Source organism: Mobula birostris, chromosome 5, assembly GCF_030028105.1.
Source record: "Mobula birostris isolate sMobBir1 chromosome 5, sMobBir1.hap1, whole genome shotgun sequence".
NCBI classification, from domain to species: domain Eukaryota; kingdom Metazoa; phylum Chordata; class Chondrichthyes; order Myliobatiformes; family Myliobatidae; genus Mobula; species Mobula birostris.
This window is the reverse complement of record NC_092374.1, coordinates 10303563-10330800: the sequence shown is the minus strand read 5'-3', so window position 1 is coordinate 10330800 and position 27238 is coordinate 10303563. Positions and strand designations below refer to the sequence as shown.

The 27238-nt window shown below is 42.4% G+C and overlaps 1 protein-coding gene across 2 annotated transcripts in view; it reads right to left on the bottom strand.

Annotated features, from left to right (window-relative positions):
* The window catches only part of fam193a (family with sequence similarity 193 member A), a 210354-nt gene that overhangs the window by 17539 nt on the left and 165577 nt on the right, over positions 1-27238 (bottom strand). Inside the window, exons 11-20 of one of the 2 annotated variants that reach the window (XM_072257597.1) lie at positions 26280-26522; positions 23630-23783; positions 21513-21689; positions 19749-20003; positions 18944-19157; positions 16746-17009; positions 13077-13359; positions 11594-11780; positions 4757-4987; positions 1502-2354 (exon numbers count right to left, since the gene is read on the bottom strand). In XM_072257597.1, the coding sequence (XP_072113698.1) occupies positions 1502-2354; positions 4757-4987; positions 11594-11780; positions 13077-13359; positions 16746-17009; positions 18944-19157; positions 19749-20003; positions 21513-21689; positions 23630-23783; positions 26280-26522 (2861 nt within the window). The remainder of the gene's footprint in view (positions 1-1501; positions 2355-4756; positions 4988-11593; positions 11781-13076; positions 13360-16745; positions 17010-18943; positions 19158-19748; positions 20004-21512; positions 21690-23629; positions 23784-26279; positions 26523-27238) is intronic. The other variant, XM_072257598.1, reaches the window with a different exon arrangement.

Below are 27238 nucleotides of genomic sequence, written 5' to 3'. Positions count from 1 at the left end.
AAGTGTCTTTTACATTTCTTTTAGTGTTACAGATAATGCATTTGAGGATATTAAGAATTGTATGGTGTAAAGGAATTTTGTTAAGATTACATTATATAGGGTTTCATACTCCCAATCCTCAATTCCAACTCTGATGTCCATCTAAATACAAAATGCTAGAACTGGAAATTACCGAGCAGAGAATTAAAGGAAACAAAAGCAAAACAGCTAGGATGCTGAAACTCTGAAATAAAAAAAGAACTTACTTAAAATACTCAGCAAGTATTCTGACCTTTGCGAAGAATTTAAGTGAACACCAGAAGCACAGCTGCTGCCTAACTTGCAGAGTTTAAGAATGATTTCTCAGTCAGCAATATATTAGTTTGCAACCAATTCCCCACTTTAAAAAAAAACTGGGTTGGAGGATAGGGTGCAGCTGGCTGTTTCACTGTCAAATGGTCAGAGGGAAGGGTTTCACCATATTACTTTAGGATCATGAACGGGGAGCTGCTACAGTCTTTCCAAACTTGTATATTTATAATTTGGTATCACACCATTCAATTCCAATGATGGGTGAGAATCGATAATGAATGGTCAAAGGTACTGTTTCAAACACTATGATAAACTTGTTATCCAGTTATTTGGAAATCCCAATGGCTTGTCATCAGAACCCAATCTTCTCTGTCCCATGGGGATCACTGGGGCCCATCTCCCTTGGTCCCAGGAGAATCATCAGGCCCATCAGCCTTGGCCCTTCAAGAGTCGCAGGCCCCATCACCCTCTCAATGGTCACCATGTACCACTCCCAGTCACTTGAGACTCACTGGGCCCCATCTCCCTCAAAAATTGGGGTCCAGTTTCCATTCCTAACTTTAAACTTTACTGAGCTGACCAAAAAATTTATACCAACGTTTAACATCTGATAATAGCGAATCAAAAGACAGTTGGAACACTAATTGGAATAACATCCAACATTCAGGTAAACCCGCTGGCCGCCGAAGCCCCAAGCATACTGAATTAATGGAATTTTGCAGTGCATGACTCGTTACTTTAGCTGTAGGGTGAATTGATGCTCAAGAATCATCATATGGAAAGGTTGAATAGGTTAGAAAAGTATTCCCTGGAACCTAGGAGAGAAAGAGGAGATTTGACAAATTGTAAGTAGTACAGATAGGGAAAATGCAAGCAGTCTTTCCGGTGAGATCAGATGAGATGAGAAATAGAGGTCATATGTTAAGGGTAAAGTGTGAAATATTTAAAGGGAACTTCTTCACTCAGAGAGTGATGAGAGCGTGGAACGAGCTGCCAGCAGAAGTGGTGGATGCGGTTTGATTGCAACATTTACAAGAAGTTTGGAAAGGGACATGGGTGGAAGGGGTATGGAGGACTATGGTCAGGGTGCAGGTCGATGGGACAAGGCAGAATAATAATTCAGCATGGACTGGTGGACCGAAGGGCCTGTTTCTGTGCTGCAGTACTTTCTGACTCTATGATTAATGGGTGGAAAATTGGTAAACCTTACCAATGGAGTTGTTCAGCTTGTCACCCTTCTTCTTTTTGTTTTTCTTGGCCTTGCCTTTGGGCTGTGGTGATTCTGCAGTACCCTTGTTCACCTGTTGCTGATCAGGGGAAGGTGCAGGCTCGCTCACTGCTGGCACGCGGTCTTCCTTCACATGGTTGAGTTTCCTCCCATTGCCATTCACCCCTTTCTTCTCTTCCTTTCTCAGCTCTGGCAGCATTTGGCACTCGGGCAGCTTTGGTTTGGGTGCCCCTGGCTCAGGCTGGCACTTGGCCAAGGTTTTCTGGTGAGCATCGCAGGGTCTGAGGCCCTCGGCCAGTTTCGGCTGCCGCTCAGTACTTGGTTTGACTACCGGCGGTTTTAACTTCTGCTTGCCATTCACTTCATTGTGTACCACTGTGGGTTCTGGGCTGATGCTGACATCCGGCTGCTTGGTCTTTGTCTCCCGTTGAGGTGGGGCTTGGGGCACTCGAGGGTCTTTTCCATTCGTTGGCATCAGCTGCAGCGCACTAGGCTCCAGCTCTGCCTTTTGCTCTTCCTTATCGTCCGCCTGCTCGGGTGGAGGGTTGTCGGGTTTCGGTATGGGGTCTGGCTGCTGGCATTTACCACTATCGTTCACCAGATCCACAGTGGCTTCCTTTAGCCGTGCGTTTTGCAGAAAACATTCGCCCTTTTGGGACTCCTTAGTCCTTTCTTTTTTCTTTTTCTTGGCCGACCGGATTTGCTGAAGTTCCTGGAGGCGCTGCAGCTCCTGTTTTAGCCGCTCCTCTTCCTCCTCCCGCTGCCTCTGCTCCTCCAGCAGCTGCAGCTGCTCCCTCTCACGGGCCTCGGCCTCAAGGCGCGCCTTCTCTTCCTGCTGGAGGAAAACTGCAGTCAGTTTATTGAGCCAGAGTTAGGTCACTCACCTTGGTGACCCTTCAGATCTTTTAATTTTTCCCCCATACTCAACACGAATCACAAACTGGGGCCTACAACTCTGGCCAGGAAAATATGGCCATGCTTTTGCCCAAGATTCAAGGTTGTTTATTGTCATTCTGCAGTACACAAGTGTAAAGGAGAATGAAATGATTGTTGTTCCAGATTTAAAAAAAACACTAAGCATAAATAACACAACAAACAAAAAATATACAAGCAATCCTGTAAAACACAACGTACAAATAACTGCTACATACATAAAGAGACTCCCTCCTGCAACTGCTTTTTCCCATGCCAGGCTACAGGCTTGTTGAGGTAGGTAGAACACGGAACAGTATCGTAGATCTTGTGCTGGCCTTTTATCCTCTCAAATATCAATGTAACGCCGCATCATTCTCCATTTCTCTATCCGTTAGTCTTGCGAGACCATGGATCTGCGCCTGGAAGGTCTTCACTCTCCAGGGCGCAGGCCTGGGCAAGGTTGTATGGAAGGCCAGCAGTTGCCCATGCTGCAAGTCTCCCCTCTCCACGACACCAATGTTGTCCAAGGGAAGGGCATTAGGACCCATACAACTTTGCACCAGTGTCGTCACAGAGCAATGTGTGATTAAGTGCCTTGCTCAAGGACACAACACATGTTGCCTCGGCTGGGGCTCGAACTCACGACCTTCAGGTTGCTAGTCCAATGCCACGTGCCCACACTATTTTTCTATCGCCCATGCGCTTAACTCAGAGTCTCTTAAAAGTCCCGAATGTATCTGCCTCTACCACTATCACTGTCAGGTGTTCCATACATCCACCACTCTGGGAAAAAAAACTTAACTGACATCCCCCCCCATACTTTCCTCCAATCACCTTAAAAGTATACTGTTATAGAAACATAGAAAATAGGTGCAGGAGTAGGCCATTCGGCCCTTCGAGCCTGCACCGCCATTCAGTATGATCATGGCTGATCATCCAACTCAGAACCCTGTACCAGCCTTCCCCCCATACCCCCTGACCCCCGTAGCCACAAGGGCCATATCTAACTCCCTCTTAAATATAGCCAATGACCTGGCCTCAACTGTTTCCTGTGGCAGAGAATTCCACAGATTCACCACTCTCTGTGTGAAGAAGTTTTTCCTAATCTCGGTCCTAAAAGGCTTCCCCTTTATCCTCAAACTGTGACCCCTCATTCTGGACTTCCCCAACATCGGGAACAATCTTCCTGCATCTAGCCTGCCCAATCCTTTTAGGATTTTATATGTTTCAATAAGATCCCCCCCTCAATCTTCTAAATTCCAACTAATACAAATATTTACCATTTCCACCCTGGGAAAAAGTTGCTGCATGCCCACTCCATCTATGCCTCTCATCATTTTGTACATCTCTATAAGTCGTCTCTCATCGTGCTTTGCTTAAAAGAGAAAAGCCCCAGCTGGCTCCACCTGTCCTCATACGAAATTATCTCTAATCCAAACGTGTCCTGGTCAATCTCCTCTGCAGCCTCTCTGAAGCTCCCACATCCCTCCTATAAAGAGCTGACCAGAAATGAACAGAATTCTCCAAGGAAAGGAGTGAGAATGCATCACAAAACAGGGAATAATAAACACATATTGCAGCAAAGGTATTAACTTTGACACTGGGTGAATCTGGAGGAGAAAGTATTGATAAATGTCAACGGCACGGGGTTTGGAAAGTCATTTTGATTCCCCTTCCATTAAAAAAAGATGCACTTTATTATTAAAAGTTCCAAGCAGACATGGCAGGATGCTTCAAAGCCAAGGGAACAATGTAATGAAGAAAGGTTCCAGTCAATAATCTCAGCAGCTGGAATAGCACAAAGGAGAATAATATGGGGATAAAAATGTTTGATGACATTGAGTTGTACAAGTTATTTCACTTGGGCAAAGCACCAAATGATACAAGGAAAAATAACTGCTAGCTTTAAACAGGAGAAGGATGGGAAAAACAAAATCTTATTTCTCCCACAGGATAATGAATTCTATGAATAGTCTCTCAGAGGTGGGAATTTATTTCAAGACAGTATCTCCATAAGAAATACCAATTGAAAAGGATTTTAAAAAAATATCAAGCCCTTCACATTCTCAGGGGAACCCTAGAAAATAATTTACTTCAGATAGCTTGGAGGGAAATCTTCAAAATCTGGATGGAGCTGAACAGTCATTTCCTGTTCTTTGGTTCAAGCACTGGCATCAGAATAATAAAGATATAGCTCCCATGCCAATAAACAGAGTTAGAGTGCGGACACTCGAAGCACATGTCTGAATCAAAAGACCAACTATTAGAGTGGAGATGACTGCTGGGTGTGTTTTCCAACCATTACATGGAGAAACCCCTTACCTTTCGTTGCTTGTGTCGTGCTCGTTTTGCTGCCCTTGAGCTGCTGACCGGTTTTGACTCTGTGCTATTTATAAACTGTAATAGATCTTCTACTTTTCTATGGTCTACTATCTGCTCTTTCTCGAGGATTGGATCTGCTTTCTTTGGCTGCTCCTCTTTCCGCTTTGTGAGCCGTAAACGAAGCTTCTCCCGCATCTCTGCATAGTTTCTACTCGTTGGGGCAGCAGGTGGCTGAAACACACGGGTAACAGTGTTTAATTGTAGATGTCTGCTGCTTCCCAAGCAACATAATATAAATCAGCAAAGCCAGAGAGGACACAAACTTCGATGATCACGAAGCTACAGGTCGCGGACCATTATCACAACGCTGCAGGTCATGGACCACTGTGAACTAAAGATCACCCATCACTTTGAACACCACGATGAAGTTATAAGTCACATACTATAACATTAACTCTATTATTTGCATTGGTAGAGTTATGCTGCAGTTCAATTCAGAATAAACAAGCCTACAAAACAGCCTCTGACCATGTTATGCAAATTACTCCAGCCACCTGTTCATTTACATGCACAGGGGATGCATTTTGGAAAAATTCAACGCTTGACAGACATTCAAAGGCAGTTAGAAAAGGTGGTTTGGAAGTGAGGCATTATTATCCTGCATATCAAAGGTTTTACTCGGAAGTCTCTGGTGAGTTGAAGGCGCAGTTTGATGTTCAGTGCACTATCTGGTTCAGGTGCTGCCCCTCTAATAAGAATTCTAACTCTCAATACTTCATGTTCTGGACTGCATACTCCAGGCTGCAGGATTTTGTGCTGAGGGCCACACTGAAGCTTGCTGTAGCAATGCAAATGGTCTGTGGGGATAGGACCACCGTATCTATTCCTTCAGGCTGAGTCAAGTAGTGAAGCTCTTCAAACAAAGCAAGACTGCATCTCCCCAGGGCACATGAATGACGTCTTTTAAAATAAAAATAAGTATACACTACTCAATGCAATGACCATGACTGTCAGTTTTTTACTGAACAAAATGCTGGAGGAATTCTGCAGTCAAGCAGCATCTATGGAGGGGAACAAGCTGAGACCTTTCATCAGGAATGACTTGCTGAGTTCCGCCAGCATTTTGTGTATGTTGCTCAAGATTTTCAGTATCTGAAATATCTAGTGTTTAAGGTATACACCGCTCCCCCTTCTGTGGATATCATGAATACAGTACATTTTTGAAATAAAGAAATATACTACAAATACGCTAACAACACAAACCAATATACAGATGACACTCAGCAGTTCAGGAACAGCTTCTTCCCCTCTGCAATCCAATTCCTAAATGGACATTGAAGCTTTGGACACTACCTCACTTTTTTAATATACAGTATTTCTGTTTTTTGCACATTTAAAAAAATCTATTCAATATATGTAATTGATTTACTTGTTTATTATTGTTTTATTTTATTTATTATTATTTTTTTCTCTCTCTGCTAGATAATGTATTGCATTGAATTGCTGCTAAGTTAACAAACTTCATGTTACGTGCCAGTGATAATAAACCCGATTCTGATGTAAAGAAAGCAATGTGCTATTTTGTATTTCCTGCAGTGATGAGGATGGTAGGGAACTGAAGAGGAGAAAAATGTTTAAATTATGTTTTACACACATTACAGAAAATATTACATTCCTCCAGATTGGATGCTGGCTATGTGGCCTGAAAGGTCTACTTCAGTATCTCATAAACACAAGGCATCCACAGATGTTGGAAATCTTGAGCAACACATATGAAAAGCTGGAGGAACTCAGCAGGTCAGGCAGCACCTACGGAGGGGAATAAATTATTGGGGACGGCAGAGGTTCTGGAGGATTGGAAGGTTGCAGATGTTGTTCCTTTGTTCAAGAAAGAGGGTAGAGATACCCAGGAAATTATAGAGCAGTGAGTCTTACTTCAGTGGTTGGTAAATTAATGGAGAAGATACTGAGAGACAGGATTTATGAACATTTGGAGAGGCATAATATGATTAGGAATTGTCAGCATGGCTTTGTCAAAGGCAGGTCATGCCTTACGAGCCTGATTGAATTTTTTGAGGATGTGACTAAACACATTGATGAAGGTAGAGCAGTAGATGTAGTGTGTATGGATTTCAGCAAGGCATTTGATAAGGTACCCCATGCAAGACTTATTGAGAAAGTTAAGGAGGCATGAGATCCAAGGAGACCTTGGCTCCAGAACTGGCTTGCACACAGAAGGCAAGCCAAAACTGGCTTGCACACGGAAGGCAAGGAGTGGTTGCAGACGGGTGGGTCATATTCTACATGGACGTTGGTGACCAATGGCATGCCTCAGGGATCTGTTCTGGGACCCCTGCTCTTCCTGATTTTTATAAATGACCTGGATGAGGAAGTGGAGGGATGGGTTAGTAAATTTGCTGACACAAAGGTTGAGGGGGTGCTGTGGATAGTGTGGAGGGCTGTCAGAGGTTACAGTGGGAGATTAATAGGATGCAAGACTGGGCTGAGAAGTGGCAGATGGAGTTCAACCCAGATAAGTGTGAAGTGGTTCATTTTGGTAGGTTAAATACGATAGCAGAATATAGTATTAATGGCAGTGTGGAGCATCAGAGGGATCTTGGGGTCCGTGTCCAGAGAACACTCAAAGCTGCTGCGCAGGTTGACTGTGTGGTTAAGGCAGCATATGGTGCATTAGCCTTCATCAACTGTGGGATTGAATTTAAGAGCTGAGAGCTAATGTTATAGCTATACAGAACCCTGGTCAGACCCCACTTGGAGTACTGTGCTCAGTTCTGGTCACCTCACAACACGAAGGATGTGGAAACTGTAGAAAGTGTGCAGAGGAGATTTACAAGGATGTTGCTTGGATTGGCGAGCATGCCTTATGAGAATAGGTTAGGTGAATTTGGCCTTTTCTCTTTGGAGCAACGGAGGATGAGAGGTGACCTGATAGAGGTGTATAAGATCATGAAAGGCATTGATCGTGTGGATACTTGGAGGCTTTTTCCCAGGGCTGAAATGGCTAACACGAGAGGGCACAGTTTTAAGGTACTTGGAAGTAGGTATACAGGAGATGTTAGGGGTAAGTTTTTTTTTATGCAGAGGGTGGTGAGTGCATGGAATGGGCTGCCAGCGATGGTGGTGGAGGCAGATAGGGTCTTTTTAGAGGCTCCGAGATAGGTACATGGAGCTGAGCAAAATAGAAGGCTATGGGTAAGGAGAGGTAATTTTTAAAGCAAGTACATGCTCGGCACAGCATTGTGGGCCGAAGGGCCCAGATTGTGCTGTAGGTTTTCTATGTTTCTAAACAGCTGACGTTTCGGGCCATGGGCACTGGAAAGAAAGGGGGTTAGAAGCCAGATAAGGAATGGGGGTTTGGGGAGTGAAGGAGAACAAGCTGAAAATTGAGACTAGGTGAAGGGAGAAAGTGCGTGGCTGGGGAGGGGAAGGAATGATGGAGTGGGTGCTCTACTCAAGACTCAAGCTCGTGTTTAAAATATCAAACAAAATTTCTCACTGAAATCTTACAGTGAAGAAGGCATGAAGTGCCTTTTCAGAGAATTGTTTTTAAATTAACAGCAATCCATGTAAATGTTAGTGCTCTACAATACAGTGATCTTTAAAATCATGTTGGAGTAGATGTAGAAACAGTATCTTCAACTGTGAAGCCTAAAACCAAGGACCACAGCAATTAAACAATAAATCCAATAATGAGAACTGTTAAAATGTTTCACTTGCTACCACAGGGAGTATGACTTTTAATTCAGAATCAGAATCAGGTTTATTATCACCAGCATGTGACGTGAAATTTGTTAATTTAGCAGCAGCAGTTCAATGCAATACATAATCTAGCAGAGAAAAAAAATAATAAAAATAATAATAAACAAGTACATCAATTACAAATATTGAATAGATTTCAAAAAATGTGCAAAAACCAAAATACTGTATATTAAAAGAAAGTGAGGTAGTTTCTAAAGATCCAATGTCCATTTAGGAATTAGATGGCAGAGGGGAAGAAGCTGTTCCTGAATCGCTGAGTGGGTGCCTTCAGGCTTCCTGATGGTAACAGTGAGAAAAGGGAATGCCCTGGGTGCTGAGGGTCCTTAACATGGACGCTGCCTTTCTGAGACACTGCTCCCTGAAGATGTCCTGGGTACCTTGTAAGCTAGTACCCAAGATAGAGCCGACTAGATTTACAACCTTCTGCAGCTTCTTTCTACCTTGTGCAGTAGCCCCTCCATACCAGACAGTAATGCAGTCTGTCAGAATGCTCTCCACAGTACATCTACAGAAGTTTTTGAGTGCATTTGTTGACATACCAAATCTCTTCAAACTCCTCAAACTATAGCCGCTGTCTTGCCTTCTTTATATCTACATCGATAGATATGTTGGGATCAGGTTAGATCCTCAGAGATCTTGACACCCAGGAACTTGAAGCTGCTCACTCTCTCCACTTTTGATCCCTCTATGAGGATTGGTATGTGTTCCCTCGTCTTACCCTTCCTGAAGTCCACAATCAGATCTTTTGTCTTACTGACGTTAAGTGCCAGGTTGTTGCTGCGGCACCAATCCAGTAGTTGGCATATCTCACTCCTGTACGCCCTCTCGTCAACACCTGAGATTCTACCAACAATGGTTGTATCGTCAACAAATTTATAGATTGTATTTGAGCTATCCTAGCCACACAGTCATGTGTATATAGAGTAAAGCAGTGGGCTAAGTACACACCCCTGAGGTGCGCCAGTGTTGATTATCAGCAAGGAGGACATGCTATCACTAATCTGCACAGACTGTGCTGTTCCTGTTAGGAAATCGAGGATCCAATTGCAGAGGGAGGTACAGAGGCCTAGGTTCTGCAACTTCTCAATCAGGATTGTGGGAATGATGGCATTAAATGCTGAGCTATAGTCGATGAACAGCATCCTGACACAGATGTTTGTGTTGTCCAGGTGGTCTAAAGCCCTGTGGAGAGCCATTGAGATTGTGTCTGCTGTTAACCTATTGTGGCAATAGGCAAATTGCAATGGGTCCTTTATTAGAATAATTTTCATTATAATTATTGTAAATCAAAGTGGGATCAGGTTGCCAGCAAGAGAGGCTTGCCCTCTTCTCATTTCGACCACTGGGGAGCTAGCTGGCACAGAGTCTGAAGATTCAATAATCTAGGAACAGTTTCTTTCTCTCCACTGTCAGATTTCTGAACTGCTCATGAACATTACCTCATTATTCATTATCTTGCACATGTAATTTTTGTAACAATAATTTTACATCTTCACACTGTACTGCTGCCACAAAACAACAGATTTCACTTCATATAAATCAATGATAAATCAGATCCTGAGCTACAAACTGATTTTGTTCACGGCCCTTGCTTGCAGTCTCAGGCACAACTAACTACCCATCCTCACACCTGGCTGAGGGACCACTGACCCAATAACACAGCTTTCTACCTTGTGATTCGCATGACCAGCCAACCACTGTAAAGTTTGATGGAATATATTAATACTGGTGAAAAAAAGTGGCATAATCCACTATCCTGTACAGCTTTGGAATGAGAGAGGGAATGGGCAACCGGATGAAACCTCACAAGGAAAATGTACAAACTACATCCAGACAGCGGCGGAACTGAACCAGAGCCACTGGCACTGTAATGGTGTTACATTAATTGCTACGGTACCATGCTACCCAAATATAATTTTCTTGTGAGTTCCATATCCTAAATTGTGGTCACTTGAGAGATTTATTAATGCAATTTCATATTTTACAGCCAAGTGTAATGGATACCTTTGACAAGTGGAAAAAAATATCCTTCCAGAGCAAAACCAAACACAGCCATTGTGTGCTTCAGCATGGCTGCTTACTTCTATCGCAGTTAAGCTGTGTTCAGTTCTGGCCACCTCACTACAGGAATGTGGATACTATACAGAGAGTGGAGGAGATTTACAAGGATGTTGCCTGGATTGGAGGGCGTACCTTAAGAGAATAGGTTGACTGTATTTGTATTTGGCCTTTTCTGCTTGGAGCAATGGAGGATGAGAGGTGACCTGATAGAGGTGTATAAGATGGAGGGGCATTGATTGTGTGGATAGACAGAGGCTTTTTCCCAGGGCTGAAATGGCTAACACAAAGGGGTATAGTTTTAAGGTGCTTGGAAATGTGTACCAAGGGGATGTCAGGGGTAAGTCTGTCCACACAGAGAGTGGTGGGTGCATGGAATACACTGCCGGTGGCAGTGATGAAAGCGGATACAACAGGGTCTTTTAAGAGTCTCTTAGTACATGGGGCTTAGAAAAATAGAGGGTTATGCGCTAGGGAAATTCCAGGCAGTCTCTAGAGTAGGTTACAACATTGTGGGCTGAAGGGCCTGTAACGTGCTGTAAATTTCTATGTTAAACCAGCTGCTCTTCGTGATGCAATAGGGGAATAATGGAAAAATGTGAACTCTGTTCACTGACAGGGCAGAGTTACTGGTCAACTGAAGGGATACACCATGCTTACATAGAATCGAGTAATATAGCACAAAAACAGGCTCTTCGGCCCAACTGGTCCATGCCAACCACAGCATCCACACCGTGAGTCCCAGTTTGGCCCATAATCCTCTAAGCTGCTCCCTCTCCATATACCTATCCAAATGTTTCTTAAATGTTACCATTGTACCAACTTGACTACTTCCTCTGGCAGCTCACTACTCTCTGTATAAAGATGCTCGCTCCCTCTTATCTTACATCTGCACCCTCTAGTTTGGACTCCTTAACGTGTCAATAGAACACTTATACCAACAGTGAAAGCAGCAGCACCTCTGGTAAAAAAAGCCACTCCTGACCAAGGATCACTCACCCCACCATGCCCAAAGAATTCACAGTAGCAGCAGTCACAGTATTTTCCTTCCTTCTGATTGGTTGATGTTGAGGTACTGGAGCTATGTTCTGAGCAGCTGTCTTCATCTTGACTTTCTTCACCATCAAACTGCTGATGATCGTACACATTGCCACTTGCACATGCATGTCCTTCGCAGTCAGGGTCACTACAGAAGCATCAGAACAACAACAGTTATGAAAAGCTGACAATGCAAAGTAATAGAAAGAACAACAAGATCGGTTCAACACACAAAATGCTGGAAGAACTCGGTGGGTCAGGCAACGTCTAAGGAGGGAAATGGACAGTGGATGTTTCCGGTAGATACCCTTCACTCACACAGTATTGGTTCTACATATACAAATTCTCAAAGTCATTTAGGAAGAGGTGGTATGCTTCTCTGCAGTATAATTTATAACAGCTGTGCTAATGAGAACTATGTCCACTGTGCCGCACGGAACAAGCAGCAGCTGCGAAAGCAGAGACTGAATAACCAAAAGACCCAAGCGTTAACCAGGGCCATCACTTACTCTTGACCACACTGCATGAGAATATGTGGATACCAGACTGGCCTCTACAGCCACCTGAGGACCCACCAATAAGCAACCCCTCAGGAGAACATCATACTCAAACTGAATGATTGCAGAGATATTTACAAGTTGCAGTCAATATTACTATAACTTATCATGTGTCTTCAACTCTTCCTCTCCTGAATATTTCCCAATTGTTGACTTAATCCTTTCCACAGTTATTGCTTAGGACAGACTTTTCTCCCAGCCCTGCAAAGTACCTGGACATTTCTCTGCAAATGCAGTCGCTGAAGTTAATTCCACTTAGCTAGTACTTATACAGCAGTGAGTTACTCTGCATATCTCAGTGGTTAATCCACGAAGAATCATGCAGGCAAATCAGACAATCGATTTAGGCAGAATAGGATCTAATAATGGACGGTAGTTGGATGAAGAAGGGACAACACAAGAAAATCCTTCAAGAGGAGTCAGGAGGTTGTTAACATTTACCTCAATCAAAGCAATGATCTCAAATTAAAATCCCAACAAAGGGAGCACAACAATTAACTAACAAATCCAATAGTGATAACTGCTATCACAGTGAGTCTGAGTTTTAATTCTCATGATTCTTGTAAATCAGAGGGATCAGGTCACTAGTAAAAGGGATGTGCTAGGATCAGCAATACAGCATTTCTTCAACACTTCACGGTAGCATCAACTGATGCACTCAGATGGTTGGTACACTATATTTTATTTTAATGTGGGCTCAGTGATTACCTATTTTTGTGTAAACAAAAAGAAAATTAAAATGAAGTCAGATAAAAATTAACTATTTTTATATGGCTACAGGCATCACTGTTCATACACCAACATTTATGAAAAGTGGTTCATTTTGTTCCAAACTCACTTTATACATGAAACATTTTAATGAAACTTTGTACAGTTCACATACTAACCTGCAGACACTAGCTGACGCACTCACTGAACTTTCTGCAGTAGCTGCAGGGGGTGCAGTTGAGGTTGGACAGAGCCCAGAATGGGGGTCGATAAAACCTGGGGCGGTTGAAGCTGTCTTTGGAAAAGGTGAAGTCACAAGGTTAGGCATGTGAGGTGTGGAGGCAGGGGACAGCGGCGTGGGGGTGAGAGATGGAAGAGATGTTAAACCTGTGGGGCTGTTCCTAGGTGCGACTGGAGTGGGATGTCTGTGGTCTTCTTTACCTAAATTATGGAACACCTCACCTGCACCAAAAGCAAAGGAAAAAAGGAAATCAACAACTTCAAAGTTAACAACATGGTGATGAGATGTGCAGAACATGGACACTTGGAGCTTCAGATCAATGGAAGTCTTTATGTGCAGAAACTGAGATACAATAAAATGGCAGAACAAACCTAGCAAACCGAAACTCAATTCTATTTTGCAGGTGGCTGTTCCTGTCTTGCAACTTCCAGAAACTTCAGTTACAGGCTGTGTTACTGTATTTAAAAGATTAAAAATATTATAGTAGATACCAAGAAATCATATGCTCTGATAGGAGCTGATGAAATCAAGTATCAAGATGAGTGCAAGGCCATTCAGGAATGATGTCTTGAACAATTTATTCCAAATATGAGGACGAGAAAATTTGGAATCTTTCCGTCTCAACACAACGCTCTCAAAGGAACCTGAAGCCTTCATGACTGTAGGGCATACATGGCACAAGGATCAGGTGATGAGAAACAAGACAGTGATGGACCTTAATCTCAACCAATGAATAGTAGAGCAGACCCACTGGAGTAGATGGGAACTGGTGACCTTTTAACATTACAATTATCAGTTCTGCTTTCCACAACTGGGTAACTTTACAAGAGCTTTGCCAGTCCAAATACCAGTGCTGAAGGTCGCCCAAACACAATGCAGAAAAAAATAGAAGCCCACCAACTGGAGAAACAAAAATATTGTTCCAATTACTTAAAAACAGAGATGCTTCCTCAACGAAAAGTTTAAAAGTTGACCAGAATAATATTGATTTATTTAGAGTTACAGGGCAGAACAGGCCCTTCCACACCAACGAGGCTTAATACCCAGCAACCCATTTATTCAACCCTGGAGTAACCACAGGACAATTTACGTTGACCAATTGGTCTTTGGACTGTGGGAGGAAACCAGATGTTTACTGAGAGGAACGTACAAACTCTTATAACTGGTGACGTCAGGATTGAATTCCTAACTCCAATGCCCCAAACCGTAATAATGTCGTGCTAATCACTACGCTGCCGTGGTACCCCTTTTTACTGTATGCGAGTTTTCATTGGGTGATTGCAGTGTCAGGTATGTTTTTGTAGAGTGGGGAGGATTCTTAACACAAATCCATAGAGTACAAAATATCCATCAATACAAATGTTGTGAACGCCTGAAAGAACACACTACCTGGCTCAAGGACAGCTTCTAATCTGCAGTGATAAAACTATCTTGCACTCTCCTGCCCTCTTGCACTGTCTGGATTGTAAACAATTTAAACCACTTTTATAATGCTGTTTACATTGTAAATACATGCTGGTATTTATTATTTAGGCATTCTCCTTTAATTACATATCTGTACTTTTAACTTAATTTTTACACAGTATTTTATTCTGGATAATTGTTGATTGCTGTTTGTTGCATTTTGCGCTAACATACCACAGCAAATTTCTAATACATGTCTAGGTGTATGGCGAATAAAGTTGATCCTTGACAAAATGCTGGAGGAACACAAGAAGTCAGTCACATGCTGACCTTGCACAGAAGCTCCAGCATTTGTGAACACTTTGTAAGGGAACAATGTAGTTCGTTCAGACACATTCTGGAACCCTCTAAAGTGTGCAGAAAGATGCTGGGCTGGAGCGGGTGTGAATGGTTAGCATGCCCTCTGCCCTACCAGTGTAACAGATTGATTCAGGGATGGAAGACTTCTCAGCCTATCAATCTCACGTTGCCTTTCTAAGATTAGTACTGCTCGCCTCACTCCATGAAAACCTGAGAGAATGTATCAAGGACAGCTTCTATCCTGTTGTTATCAGACTATTGAACAAAACACTGGATGGACTTTTGACTTCAAAATCTACTTTATTACAACCTTACACCTTATTTTACTTAGAGATACAGTACTGAACAGGCCCTTCCAGCCCAACAAGCCACTCTGCCCAGCAACCCACCTACTTAACCCTAATCACAAAACAATTTATAATGATCAATTAACCCACTAATCTTTGGACTGTGGGAAGAAACCTAAGCACCCAGAGGAAACCCATGTGGTCACAAGGAGAACATACAAACCCCTTAGAGACAGCGCCTGAATCGAACTCTGATGCCCCAAGCCGTAATAGCATTGTGCTAACCGCTACACTACCAATGTACCCCACATATTGTCTGCCTGCACACTCTGTAACACTTTATTCTGCATTCTGTTATTGCTCTTACCTTGCACTACCTTGATGGACTGGTGTGATCTGTATGGATGGCATGCAGAATAGTTTTTCACCCTACCTTGCTACATGTGACAATAATAAATCAATTTTAAACCGAGTTGCCTCCTTCCATGCTTTGACCATTCTGTTCTATTGGAGGTAACACAATCCGTTCACACTCACTCCAGCATGATATCTTTCTGTGTGATTCTTAGAGAGTTCTAGTTTCTTGAACTTCAGACCAAGGCCACAGTGTGAACCTTTGAACATTGAACATGGAAACAGTACAATATAGGCCCTTCGACACACAATGTTGTACTGACCTCTTAACCTACTCCAAGATCAATCTAACCCTTCCCTCCGACATAACATGCCATTTCTTTCATCCACATGCCCAAGAATCTCTTAAGTGTCCCAAATATATCTGCTGAATCCACCTCTCCTCATAACTAGAATCCTCCAGGCCAGATATTAAACACAGAGATTTTGCTGATGCTGGAAATCAAGAGTAACACACACACACCATTCTGGAGAATCTCAGCAGGTCAGACACCATCTGTGGAGATGAATAAACACTAAAACATTTTGGGCTGAGAGTCTACTTAAATGGTGCGTATTGCTCTTCCAAGCCCTCGATTCTGAGGCTGTGCCCTCCGATCCTAGACTACCCCCACTACAGGAACCATCCTCTCCACGTCCACCTTATCCAGGCCTTTCAATATTCAATGAGATCCCCTTATTCTTGTAAGCTGCAGCAAGGACAGCCTTCGGACTATCAAATGCTCTTCATACATTTTCATTTCCAGGATCCTTCTTGTGAACCTCTTCTGGACCCTCTCCAATGTCAGCACATCCTTTCTTAGAGAAGGGGCCTTAAGTATTGATTTGATGAAATAATCTCTATAGATAAGAGTGAAAAACATTCCATACTATCTCAGTATATGACAGCAATAAAGCGGTACCTATACCAGTATCCAAAGGCCCCAGCAGTATGAGGTCACTGATTATTGTGCTGAGAATTCCAGCAGGGCATAAACAAAAATTCAGGAGTAGTCGTGACAATAATAAACTGATTTACCAATTAAAAACTTAGCTCTTTGCTTGTCTGAATTGAACACACAGAAACAGAGTCTGAACACTTAAAATGTGCATGTTAGATTTGAACTCAGGTTAATCTTCGGAGAAAGTGTGTTTGCTTTTACCTAATGATGTAGGTCTTTTTGAAGAAACCTTAAACTGATTGGAACTAGATTGCACAGTAGTGGCTGTAGATGAGACAGAGGATGTGGCTGAAGACGTTGCCATGATGACTTTGTTGGTTTCCATGGAAGCAGGGGGATTGTAGAGACATTTTTTCCTTGCTGCGGGTTTTTTCTCCTTTGTATCTGTGACAACAGTGTCTGTGCTGGTTGTGGGGGGAATTGCTTCAGGCCTAATCTCTGGGAGTGGTGACCGCAACATATCACCTGTGGAGCAAAGGCAAGTATAGATTGTAAACATTACAAATTCTTCCAGATGTTTCAATACATTTGAAATACTAGAAATACTTTCCACTTAGTATCAAGCAGGTCAGTTAGAAAGTCAGAAATGGATACAAGAGGCTACTTGGGAGTGATAATTAGTGTGCAAAAGGTACCACGCAAGTTCATTGCAACACCCACAAAATGCTGGGGGGGGGGACTTGCAGGTTCTGCAACTACCTATGAAAACAAATTAGCAGTTGACATTTCGGGTCAAGACTTTTCAGGATGGGAAAGGAAGGGGGAAAACACTAGAATAAAAAGTTGGGGGGGAAGGGAAGAAGGACTAGCTGGAAGGTGATAGGTGAAGCTGATGGGTGGTGGTGTTTGGGGGGGGGGAATAAATAAGAATCTGGGAGGTGATAGGTAGGAAAGGTAAAGGGCTGGAGAAGGAGTCTGAAAGGACAGGAGAGTGGACCGTGGGAGAAAGGGAAGGAGGAGGAGTGCCAGAGGCAGGTGAGCAGAAGAGGTAAGAGGCAAGAGGCCAGAGTGAGGAACAGAAGGTGAGGGAAGGGGGAGGGGAAAAAACAAAGAGAAAAATTACCGGAAGGAGAAAGCAATGTTCATGACATCAGGTTGGGGGCTATCTGGACAGTGCTGCTCCTCCACCCTGAAGTTGGTCTCATTGTGACAAAAGAGCAGCCATGGACCGACATGTTAAAATGGGAATGGGGATAGGAATTCAAATGGTTTGTCACTTGGTAATTAGGCGTTGGGCAGATGGAGCGGTGATGCTCCACAAAACGGTCTCCTAATTCATTGCATCTGTCTACCAAATCAGTACAGGTAGCAGGACCTTGTACAGTGAACCTCTTCAACTTGTGTAAGTGGTGAGCAAACACACACATGCCCCAATGGTTTCACGTGACTTCTTCTCACTCTGGCAGTGCAATGTACCATACCGTCTGATGGCCCAGAATGAGATCTACCCACTTACTTTGCTCCTTTATAACATGGTTCTTTTGCTTCCTCGCAACTGGGGTGTGTAGGTACAAATAGACCAATCTCTGTACTAAGACAAACACAACAAACAACAAAATATAATCCCAATCTTGAATTTGGGAAACACACACAAAATGCAGGAGGAACTCAGCAGGTCCGGCAGCACCCATGGAGAGGAATAAAGATTTGATGATTCAGGCTAAGATCCTTCGTCAGCAAACATCTGGCTGCTGAGTTTCTCCAGCATTTCGTGCAGTACTCTGGATTTCCAGTATCTGCAGATTTTCTTGAGTTTTGGATTTGGGGAAACATGTTTGTTGTACAGTTGAGGTGGGGAAGATAATGGAGTTAAAAATGGGTTGGAGGTCACTGAGGGAAAAACATGGCCTCCTATCATGGAAAAGGAATAATAAGTGACAAGACCAATCCTTTCCACCCTGTCGATTTTACCACGGCATACTGAAATACCTTCCATTTCTGAATTTTGGTTGATACCAAGCCCTGCCCAGGCCGAGAAAAGCAGAGGCAGACACTGAGAAAATCTTCTGAATATTAGCTCCAACTCCAAGACTCCCACAGCTGTTAGTATTCCAAGTCCCTAACACTCTTCTTCCAGTGAGGAGTTGACTTTGAGCTACAGGTATGGACAGAGGTGTAGATGGATTCATGTGAGAAGAGGACAAGCCAAGGGTGAGGAAGAAAGGAAGAGGGAAGAGAGGGAGATCTTATTCTGTCGGTCCAGGGAATGACCCGCTGACTCTAAAAAATCTAGTTCCTGATTATAACATTCATCATCAAAATATTACTGCAAAATAAGTATCTAGTGTCATGAAATCAAATGATAAAAATGTGCTCTATAGGTACACAGAAAGGCAACATTCAATCTAGAAGCAGGTATATGTTGAATGGGCTATTAATTGAACAGCGTATCTCCTTACCAGATAATGTTTCTGGGAGGAAAGCAGCAGGATTCCATGGCTTTTCCCCATTTATTAGTTCTGATCCCCAAAGACTTGCCAATTTATGGGACGTGAGGAGTGGGTTGTTCCAGTCAGTACTGCCGAAACAGCTCTGATAGATGTGGTCCTGGAGGGATGCACTGAAAACCTGATGTTTGCTCGTGTGATTGGGAGGTGGGGCTGACTGAAGAGTCTGCAAAACAAAGTTAGTTGTTACAATCACTACTGATTGTGGCAGAGCTGACATCATGGTCATGCCGTGCGCAGACCAGGTATGAAAACGAACAAAATCAGCGCAGACACCTAGTACAGATAATGGACTGCCTTCATACAATGTTTTAGGCTTTTGCATACTCCAAATCTTCATTTTTACTGTAACATTCAAGATGATTGCCAATGCCTTCAAATTTCATCTTAATTCCTAAATAGTTGAAGTAGTGAAATTGTTTCATTGCCGCTGCTGGCATCTCCAAGCCTGAAAGCTTGAAACCATGGTGAGCAAAACAGTTCTGAACTGTCCTGCTTAAATCTCACCAACGACATATATCGTGTGCATGCATATGCGTGTATGTCTGTGTGTATGTATGCGAGGGTGCACAATTCTTATAATTTTATGTATTGCATTGCACTGCTGCCACAAAGCAAAATATTTCACAACATGTCAGTGATAATAAACCTGATTCTGGGCAGCAAGATTAAATGTATATATAAAATCATGCAGAAAACCATTTGTTTAATAAGCAAAACAATGAGAAAACATGTTCTCGCTTTTCCACAGCCTTACCTTGGCGTGCGTGAATGGAGGAGTGGTTGCATACAGAGTAGGATGGAGGAGAGGCCGTGGCAGATGAGGGATGGTGTGCAGCGGTAAATGTCCATGTATGTGAGGGTACAGGTGAAGAGCAGGATGTGAAGGCTTCTCTGTGGGTAAAAACTGATGGCCACTCGGTAAGCGCCCGGGTGCAAGAGCGGACGTGTTCAGCCCAGAGGCTTCTTGCTTGCAGACGTGGCATTCACAAACGTTCTGAACCTGGTCAGCCTATTAGAAAAGTGTAGGTATCATTAGTGGTAGAAACATCTTTAAGATGAACCATGGACCACACAATGAGGTGGGTGATCGTCTGGTAGGACCACAAAAAATAGGAGCAGCCAGAGATTGGAGCAGAGGAGGGAGAAGGGAAAGGGCGTCGAGGGGGCGGGTGAGAGAGGAATTTTACTGAATGATGGAGCAGGTGAATTCCTGATGTTCATTCTCACCTATGTGCAGATAACACAAGTAATCACAATATTTTACAGTTCAAAAGTCAGATCGATTCAGTCCTGCAGGTCAACGCAACAATTACGTTCCAAATAAAACTCCCCTATTCTGTCTCATTCTATCTGTTAATCCTTTCTCCCTTAAATTTGAATGATTTCTCCCTTATTGCATTCATAGCAACTAATCCTGGTGAACACGAGTTGCATAAGAAGTAAAGATACATCCTGATGTTCTTAATGCTTTCATTTCTATCACAAACAAGAGAAAATCTGCAGATGCTGGAAATCCAAGCAACACACACAAAATGCTGGAGGAACTCAGTAGGTCAGGCAGCACGTATGGAAAGAAGTACAATTGATGTTTCAGGTTGAGACCTTTCAACGGGACTGCCAAAGGGTTTCGGCCCGAAATGTCAACTGTACTTTTTTCCACATGTGCTCCCTGGCCTGCTGAGTTTGTCCAGCATTTTTTGTGTGTTGACTTCATTTCTACCTTCTATTTGAAGTACTTTTTGAGGGCAAAGGTTTTGAAACCAAGAGAGCTTTTATACTGCATAACTCTGAATGCAGGATTTTCATCATCTCTCTTTGCTGATAGTGTCAAGCCTCCATCCGTCAGAGTTGACCATGGATATTGCATCCTCGCTGTCTAGATGCACAAGCCTGAGCAATATGATATGGAGCACAAGCTGTTGCCCATGTAGCAAGCTCTCCCTCCGTGCATCTGATGAACTCAAAAAGACCCATCCAGTTTGCTACCAGTAACATCACAAGAGTTGTCAGTCAGTGTTGAACTCAACGTAGGACTGCCTTATAGACTCCAGCTCTGGAGTTTTCTCTCAGAGGTTTTCGCCTGAAGCCTTACCCATGAGTGGGTATAGCTGCAAGGCAGCAGAGGTTTGAGATCAGAGTTTTCCTTCTCATAGATGACCTGCCAACCATGGCTGATGAGCCCCACCTGCCTTTGCCTATAGTATAGGCTCTATACAGTATGACTCCATGATTCTCAATGCAGGACATTTATTTCTCATTGCCTGCTCACACTAAGTCAAAAATACTTAATTTCCCAACAGTGTTATTCAGTATGTTGTTGATTGGTGAGAGAGTTAAGGATTACAGGGAAAAAGTGGAAGAATGATTAAAAAAGCAGCCATAACTGCTGTCTTGTACAGACCACAAGACAAAGGAGCAGAATTAGGCCATTCAGTCCACTGATATCTTAAAGTCTTAAAAGTCAAATGAGTTGTGTTTTACTTCTGCATTCCTAAGAGCTTTTAGATTCCAAGAGCACCTGCTGACTGGGATATGACGGTGGTGGGCTGTCCCTCACTTCTTCCTTTCTAGCTGCCCTCTTTCCAGGCACCTCTTCCGTGTGCGACACAGGGGGTTCACTGCTGCTCTCTCCATCATCACCATCTTCGTCATCAACTTCCGATGAGCTACTGCTGGTGCTGCTTACCTGGGGAGACTAGAATGCAAAACAGGAAAAAAAGCAAAATGATCATTAAAGCCAAGTCAAATGGACATACATTTGCATATCACTATATGTTCCTCACATCATCTCAAAGTTCTTCAGCATAAATGAGTAGCTTTGAAGAGCAGTCACTGTTCCAGTGAAGTAAATGTGACAGCCATTTTGCAACAAGTTCAAGCATCAACTTTATTCACCATAAACATTGACATGTATTAGGAATTTGCTATGGTATGTTGGCGTGAAATGTAACAAAAAACAACATTCAACAATTACAATTATATAAAAATATTCAACTATTATAAGAATAAAGAATTGTATAAGCATATTTATAAAAACATTCAACAATTACAATTATACAAAATATTCGACTATTATAAGAATAAAGAATTGTACAAGCATAAAGAATTATATTAAAATAAATTTCATTAAAAATATATAAGAATTCCCACAAACAGCAAAGAGATAAATGGCAAAAAAAAAATGGTGGCACATTCCTAACTCTGAAAAGAAAACAAAAGACCTAGACTCTGCCAACAGCTAGATATACTGGTGCTTAACTTGCAGTGATTGGGAAGGAAAAACATAGCCACTTGAAACAAAATGCCCACCTGCCTCAAAGAATGGTTAAAGAAAGCAACCAGTCAGTTCGCCTTTTGGAATTCAGGCTGCATTAGACAGGTATGTAGAGCCCAACAGCGCTTGCAGCAATCAGCATGGGGATTTTATCTTGACTCCCCATTGAAAATGCTGGTATTATGAGTAAAACCAAGCCTCCTATAGAGTGATGGACTATTGCCCTAGATTCCATGTTCTGCAGAACAGGCAGCTACCTTGTGAAATGGGCAGCGAGGATTCTGCCACTCCTGACAGTGTCCGTTATGCTACCACACTGGAGTGCACTCTTTAGAAGAGTTTTTGTACCTCTTCATTTGCTCTCTGCTCTGAATGTGGATGAACCATAGCCATTCCTTGTGCTTCAAGTTGCTGGATGCACTCATGTATTGGCTAAGAGTGGTGCTCAATGAGATATGCTGGTGTTGGAGGAACAGAGACAACACGAACACGTTTTCAGAGTTAGGGGAAGAAATTACTGCCTGTTCACTGACATTTAAGCCACTGCACAGCTCCTACAAACTTCTGGGGTATTTTGTTCTTTCATTTTGATTTTTAAGCCAACTGGTTGTTTTCTAATATTGACTTTGTTATTCCAATACCAACAATTGTATCACAAGAGCATTACCTCCTTCTGTCAATCCATATAAACACTCATCTAATGGAGATACCCTGCAGTTTATTTCGTGGGTTCTATCAATGCATATTCAGCAGAGCAGGTAAATGACAATACAAACACTGCCCAACTGGAAATACCCTCACAGGCAAGTATTGGAATTGAACAGCACTGCAATAAAAACACATTTATTTTTGTACCCTCAAATCCTGGAAAGAATTACATATATAATTTTTTTTAAAACCTGAAGTTCGAGGTTAAAAGTTCGAGATATGGATTGTTCCTGGTTTATAAACCAAGATAAAAATAAGGAAGCAACTAGCTGGGAAAAAAAAAAACAAGAGATTGAAGAGATGCTGCAAATCTTGAGAAACACAAATAATATTCATATTGACCAATTGGTTCTAATAAAAATGGAAGTAAGAAAATAGATCAAATTAATAAGTAGACCATTTTAAAGTAAAAAGTCACTCTGAAATGCAGAACAAATTCCACTTTCTTTGCAAGTAAGCAGAGGACTGTGGAATCCTCTGTGGAGGAGAACTAAATTCCGCAGAAAGTTAATGTCGAGTAAAGAGCTGCATAAGTCAAGCAGCCAGGATTCAACCACAGAGCCAGAGACAAAAAGAAAAAAAAATCCCACAAGGCTCATTCATGCTACAGAGTCAGACCTACCCTCCACCTCACAACCATTACATTCACATACCTCATCTTTTAATGCCATATTTTCACCACCACCATTGAGCTCTCCATGGATTCCATTCATGTTGGCTACCACTTCTGCATCATCGTAACTGTTAAGTGGGTATATATCAGCAAACTTGGCTGATAAAGGGGTCACGTCTTCATCGTCACTGCCACTGAGGAAGAAAGCAGAACAGCCACGTCATAGGGTTATGTGATTAGCTTAGAAAATGCTTTGTACTATTCAAAGACAAAATAAGATCATTTCCCTGTCCAGTTCAATATCTAACCAAATCACTGATACAGATCATAAAGTCATTCGTCTTGACGTTATCTTTGGGATAACTGCTGCTATATATGTTGTTTCAACAGTGACACCACTTCAAGAGGATTTTGTTAGCTAGCAAGTGTTTTGCAACATACACTTGGCCATGAAATGCACTACATAAATGTGTTGGAACAGCAACAGAAGGAATGGCATGACAAGTTGGTGATTCACTCATTTCTAGTCCCTCTATCTCTACTTATATCTTGTTCCAAATAGACTATCTGATATTAACAAGACATCAGCAACCATACCGATCTATGTCATCCATCTTCTCTTGGTCTTCATCGTATTATAGATATCCCATTTATTGCCTCCACTCTTCCACTTTTATGTTAAAACATGTATCTGTTCTAAATTTAGCATGTTCTCAAGGAAGGTCATCAACATGAAATACGAAAATTGTTTCCCTCTGCTTATACTGAGCAGTATGACCTCACTAAGGTACCGGATTTCTAAAAATAACTTCAAGTTCAGATCTTGTTGCCTGCTTCAAACCCACAAACTTCTGACCAAAGACAAAAATTTGTTAAGTAAAGCTAACATGACCAAAAACACGTTTGCCCATACTTCTTCAGGAGGATACTTGAATTTGGCATGTTCCTTTTATCCTCAACTTCACATCACAATCTACCTTATGATCTTCCACCTACCTGCATTGCACTTTCTCTGTAGCTGTTAAATTTAATTCTACATTCTATTGTTTTCCCTTTATATTACCTTAATGCAATGTTAACATAGAAAGTAGAACACTATAGTTGTCCCATAATGTTGTGCCAATCTAACGTTCTAAGGTCAATCTAACGTTTCCCTCCCACATAGCCTTCTATTTTTCTATCATCCATGTGCCTAAGAGTTTTGTAAATGTCCTTAATGTATCTGTCTCTACCACCACTTCTGGCAGAGTGTTCCACACACAAACCATGAGGTGTAATTTGGTCCTCAATCATCTAAAAATGCTGTCCCTTGGTATTAGCCATTCCCACCCTGGGATAAGGTTTCTGACAATGTTGTAATTAATTGATCTAAAAGAATAGTATGCAAGAGAGATTTTTCACTGCACCTCTGTCCATGTGACAATAATAAATCAATATGCAGAGCAATACACGAAATGCTGGACACAAAATGCAAAACTCAGGTCAGGCAGTGTATATGGAAATGAACAAACAGTCAACATTTTGTGCTGAGACCCTTCTTCAGTATTGGAAAGGAAGGGGGAAATTGCTAGAATAAAAAGAATGTGTGTAGGGGAAGGTGGACTTGTTGAAAGGTGATAGGTGAAGCGATGTGAGTGGGAAAGGTAAAGGGCTGGAGAAGAAGAAATATGATAGGAGAGGAAAGTGAAGGAGGGGCGCCAGAAGGAAGGTGATAGGCAGGTGAGGAGAAGAGTTAAGAGGCCAGAGTGGGGAATATAAGAGAGGGAAGGGGAGTGAAAAATATTATCCTTTACACTTTATTGTCGCCAAACAATTGATACCAGAGCATACAATCACCACAGCGATATTTGATTCTGTTCTTCGTGCTCCCTGCAGTACAAATCGATAGTAAATATTAAACATTTAAATTATAAATCATAAATAGAAAATAGAAAAGGGAAAGTAAGGTAGTGCAAAAAAACCGAGAGGCCGGTCCGGATATTTGGAAGGTACGGCCCAGATCCAGGTCAGGATCTGTTTAGCAGTCCGTTCACAGTTGGAAAGAAGCTGTTCCCAAATCTGGCCGTACGAGTCTTCAAGCTCCTGAGCCTTCTCCCGGAGGGAAGAGGGACGAAAAGTGTGTTGGCTGGGTGGGTCGTGTCCTTGATTATCCTGGCAGCACTGCTCCAACAGCGTGCGGCGTAAAGTGAGTCCAAGGACGGAAGATTGGTTTGTGTGATATGTTGCACCATGTTCACGATCTTCTGCAGCTTCTTCTGGTCTTGGTCAGGACGACTTCCATGCCAGGTTGTGACGCACTCCAGAAGAATGCTTTCTAAGGTGCATCTATAAAAATTAGTGAGGTCATTTGTGATATTGACCCCGAGGAACTTAAAGCTTTTGACCTGTTCCACTTGCGCACCACTGATGTAAATGGGGTTGTGTGGTCCGCGACTCCTCCTGAAGCCAACAACCAATTCCTTCGCCTTGCTGACATTGAGGGATAGGTTATTGTCTTTGCACAATGCCACCAGGTTCTTAATTTCCTCTCTGTACTCAAACTCATCATAATACTGTAAGGAGAAATCAATGTTCAATAATAAATCAATATACTAATTTGATATTTTATTCTGACAAGCATGTCTGGGCCAGATGATATCTACATCAATAGTAAAATGACCACAAATCATAGCAAGGACCTGAGCACTTACAAGGTGGGGGCTGAGTTGCTATCAGCAAGGATGAGCCGAGGGTGCTGCTGTATGGTGATGGGTGAACTTGAACCGGATCCTGAGCTTGCAGATGACATGCTGGGGGGACATATTTCTGTGAGGTAATCTGGAGCTGCTTCTACTTGCAATGGTAACGTGTTAATTGAAAGGTCATCAGGAATAGGTGAATCCATGATGCCACATGTGAGGATGTGTGACAGGCTACAGTCATCACAGGTACACCTGTAAGAAAAAAGTTCAGAAGAAAACTTAAGCACTTGAAACAGTCCTTTGAGCAAGGAACAACACATGGGGAGCAGGAGTAGAGAGAGATAAGATGTGCTACCTTTTCACTTCTGGTATCTGGCCTTTCATTTGGTTCCATTGAATGGAATTAAAACCTAATCTCCACTGTCAGAGGGAGCTATACCAATGCTATATTTAAAAATCACTCCCACAGGGAGAGGTCAGTGACATCTGCACGGGTCAAGTAAGACCATAAGCAGAAAAAGAAATCAAATTTTCTAAGATCTTCCATAAAATCCCCAGCTTGCTAAGATAGTGATCTGTGTAAATAAAGAAAATCCCAGATTCAGATCTTTAATCGAAACAATTTATTTGAAAACTGACAATATTGGGCGAACAGCTCATTTCATACAAGGCTTGTATTTAATCTCACTGGAGGAAAGATGTTAAAGGTTAGCTTTACATGTTACATAGACATTGAAACATACAGTTAAATGTGTCATTTGTGTCAATGGTACAGTGTGGCACAGTCGCATGGCGGTTAGCGTAAAGCTGTTACAGTGACAGCAATCCAGGTTCAATTCCTGCCGTGTCTGTAAAGAACCTTTATATTCTCCGTGACCACGTGTTTCCTCTGGGTGCTCTGGTTTCCTCCCACACGCCAAAGATGCATGGGTTAGTTGGCTAATTGGTCACATGGGTGTAATGGGGTA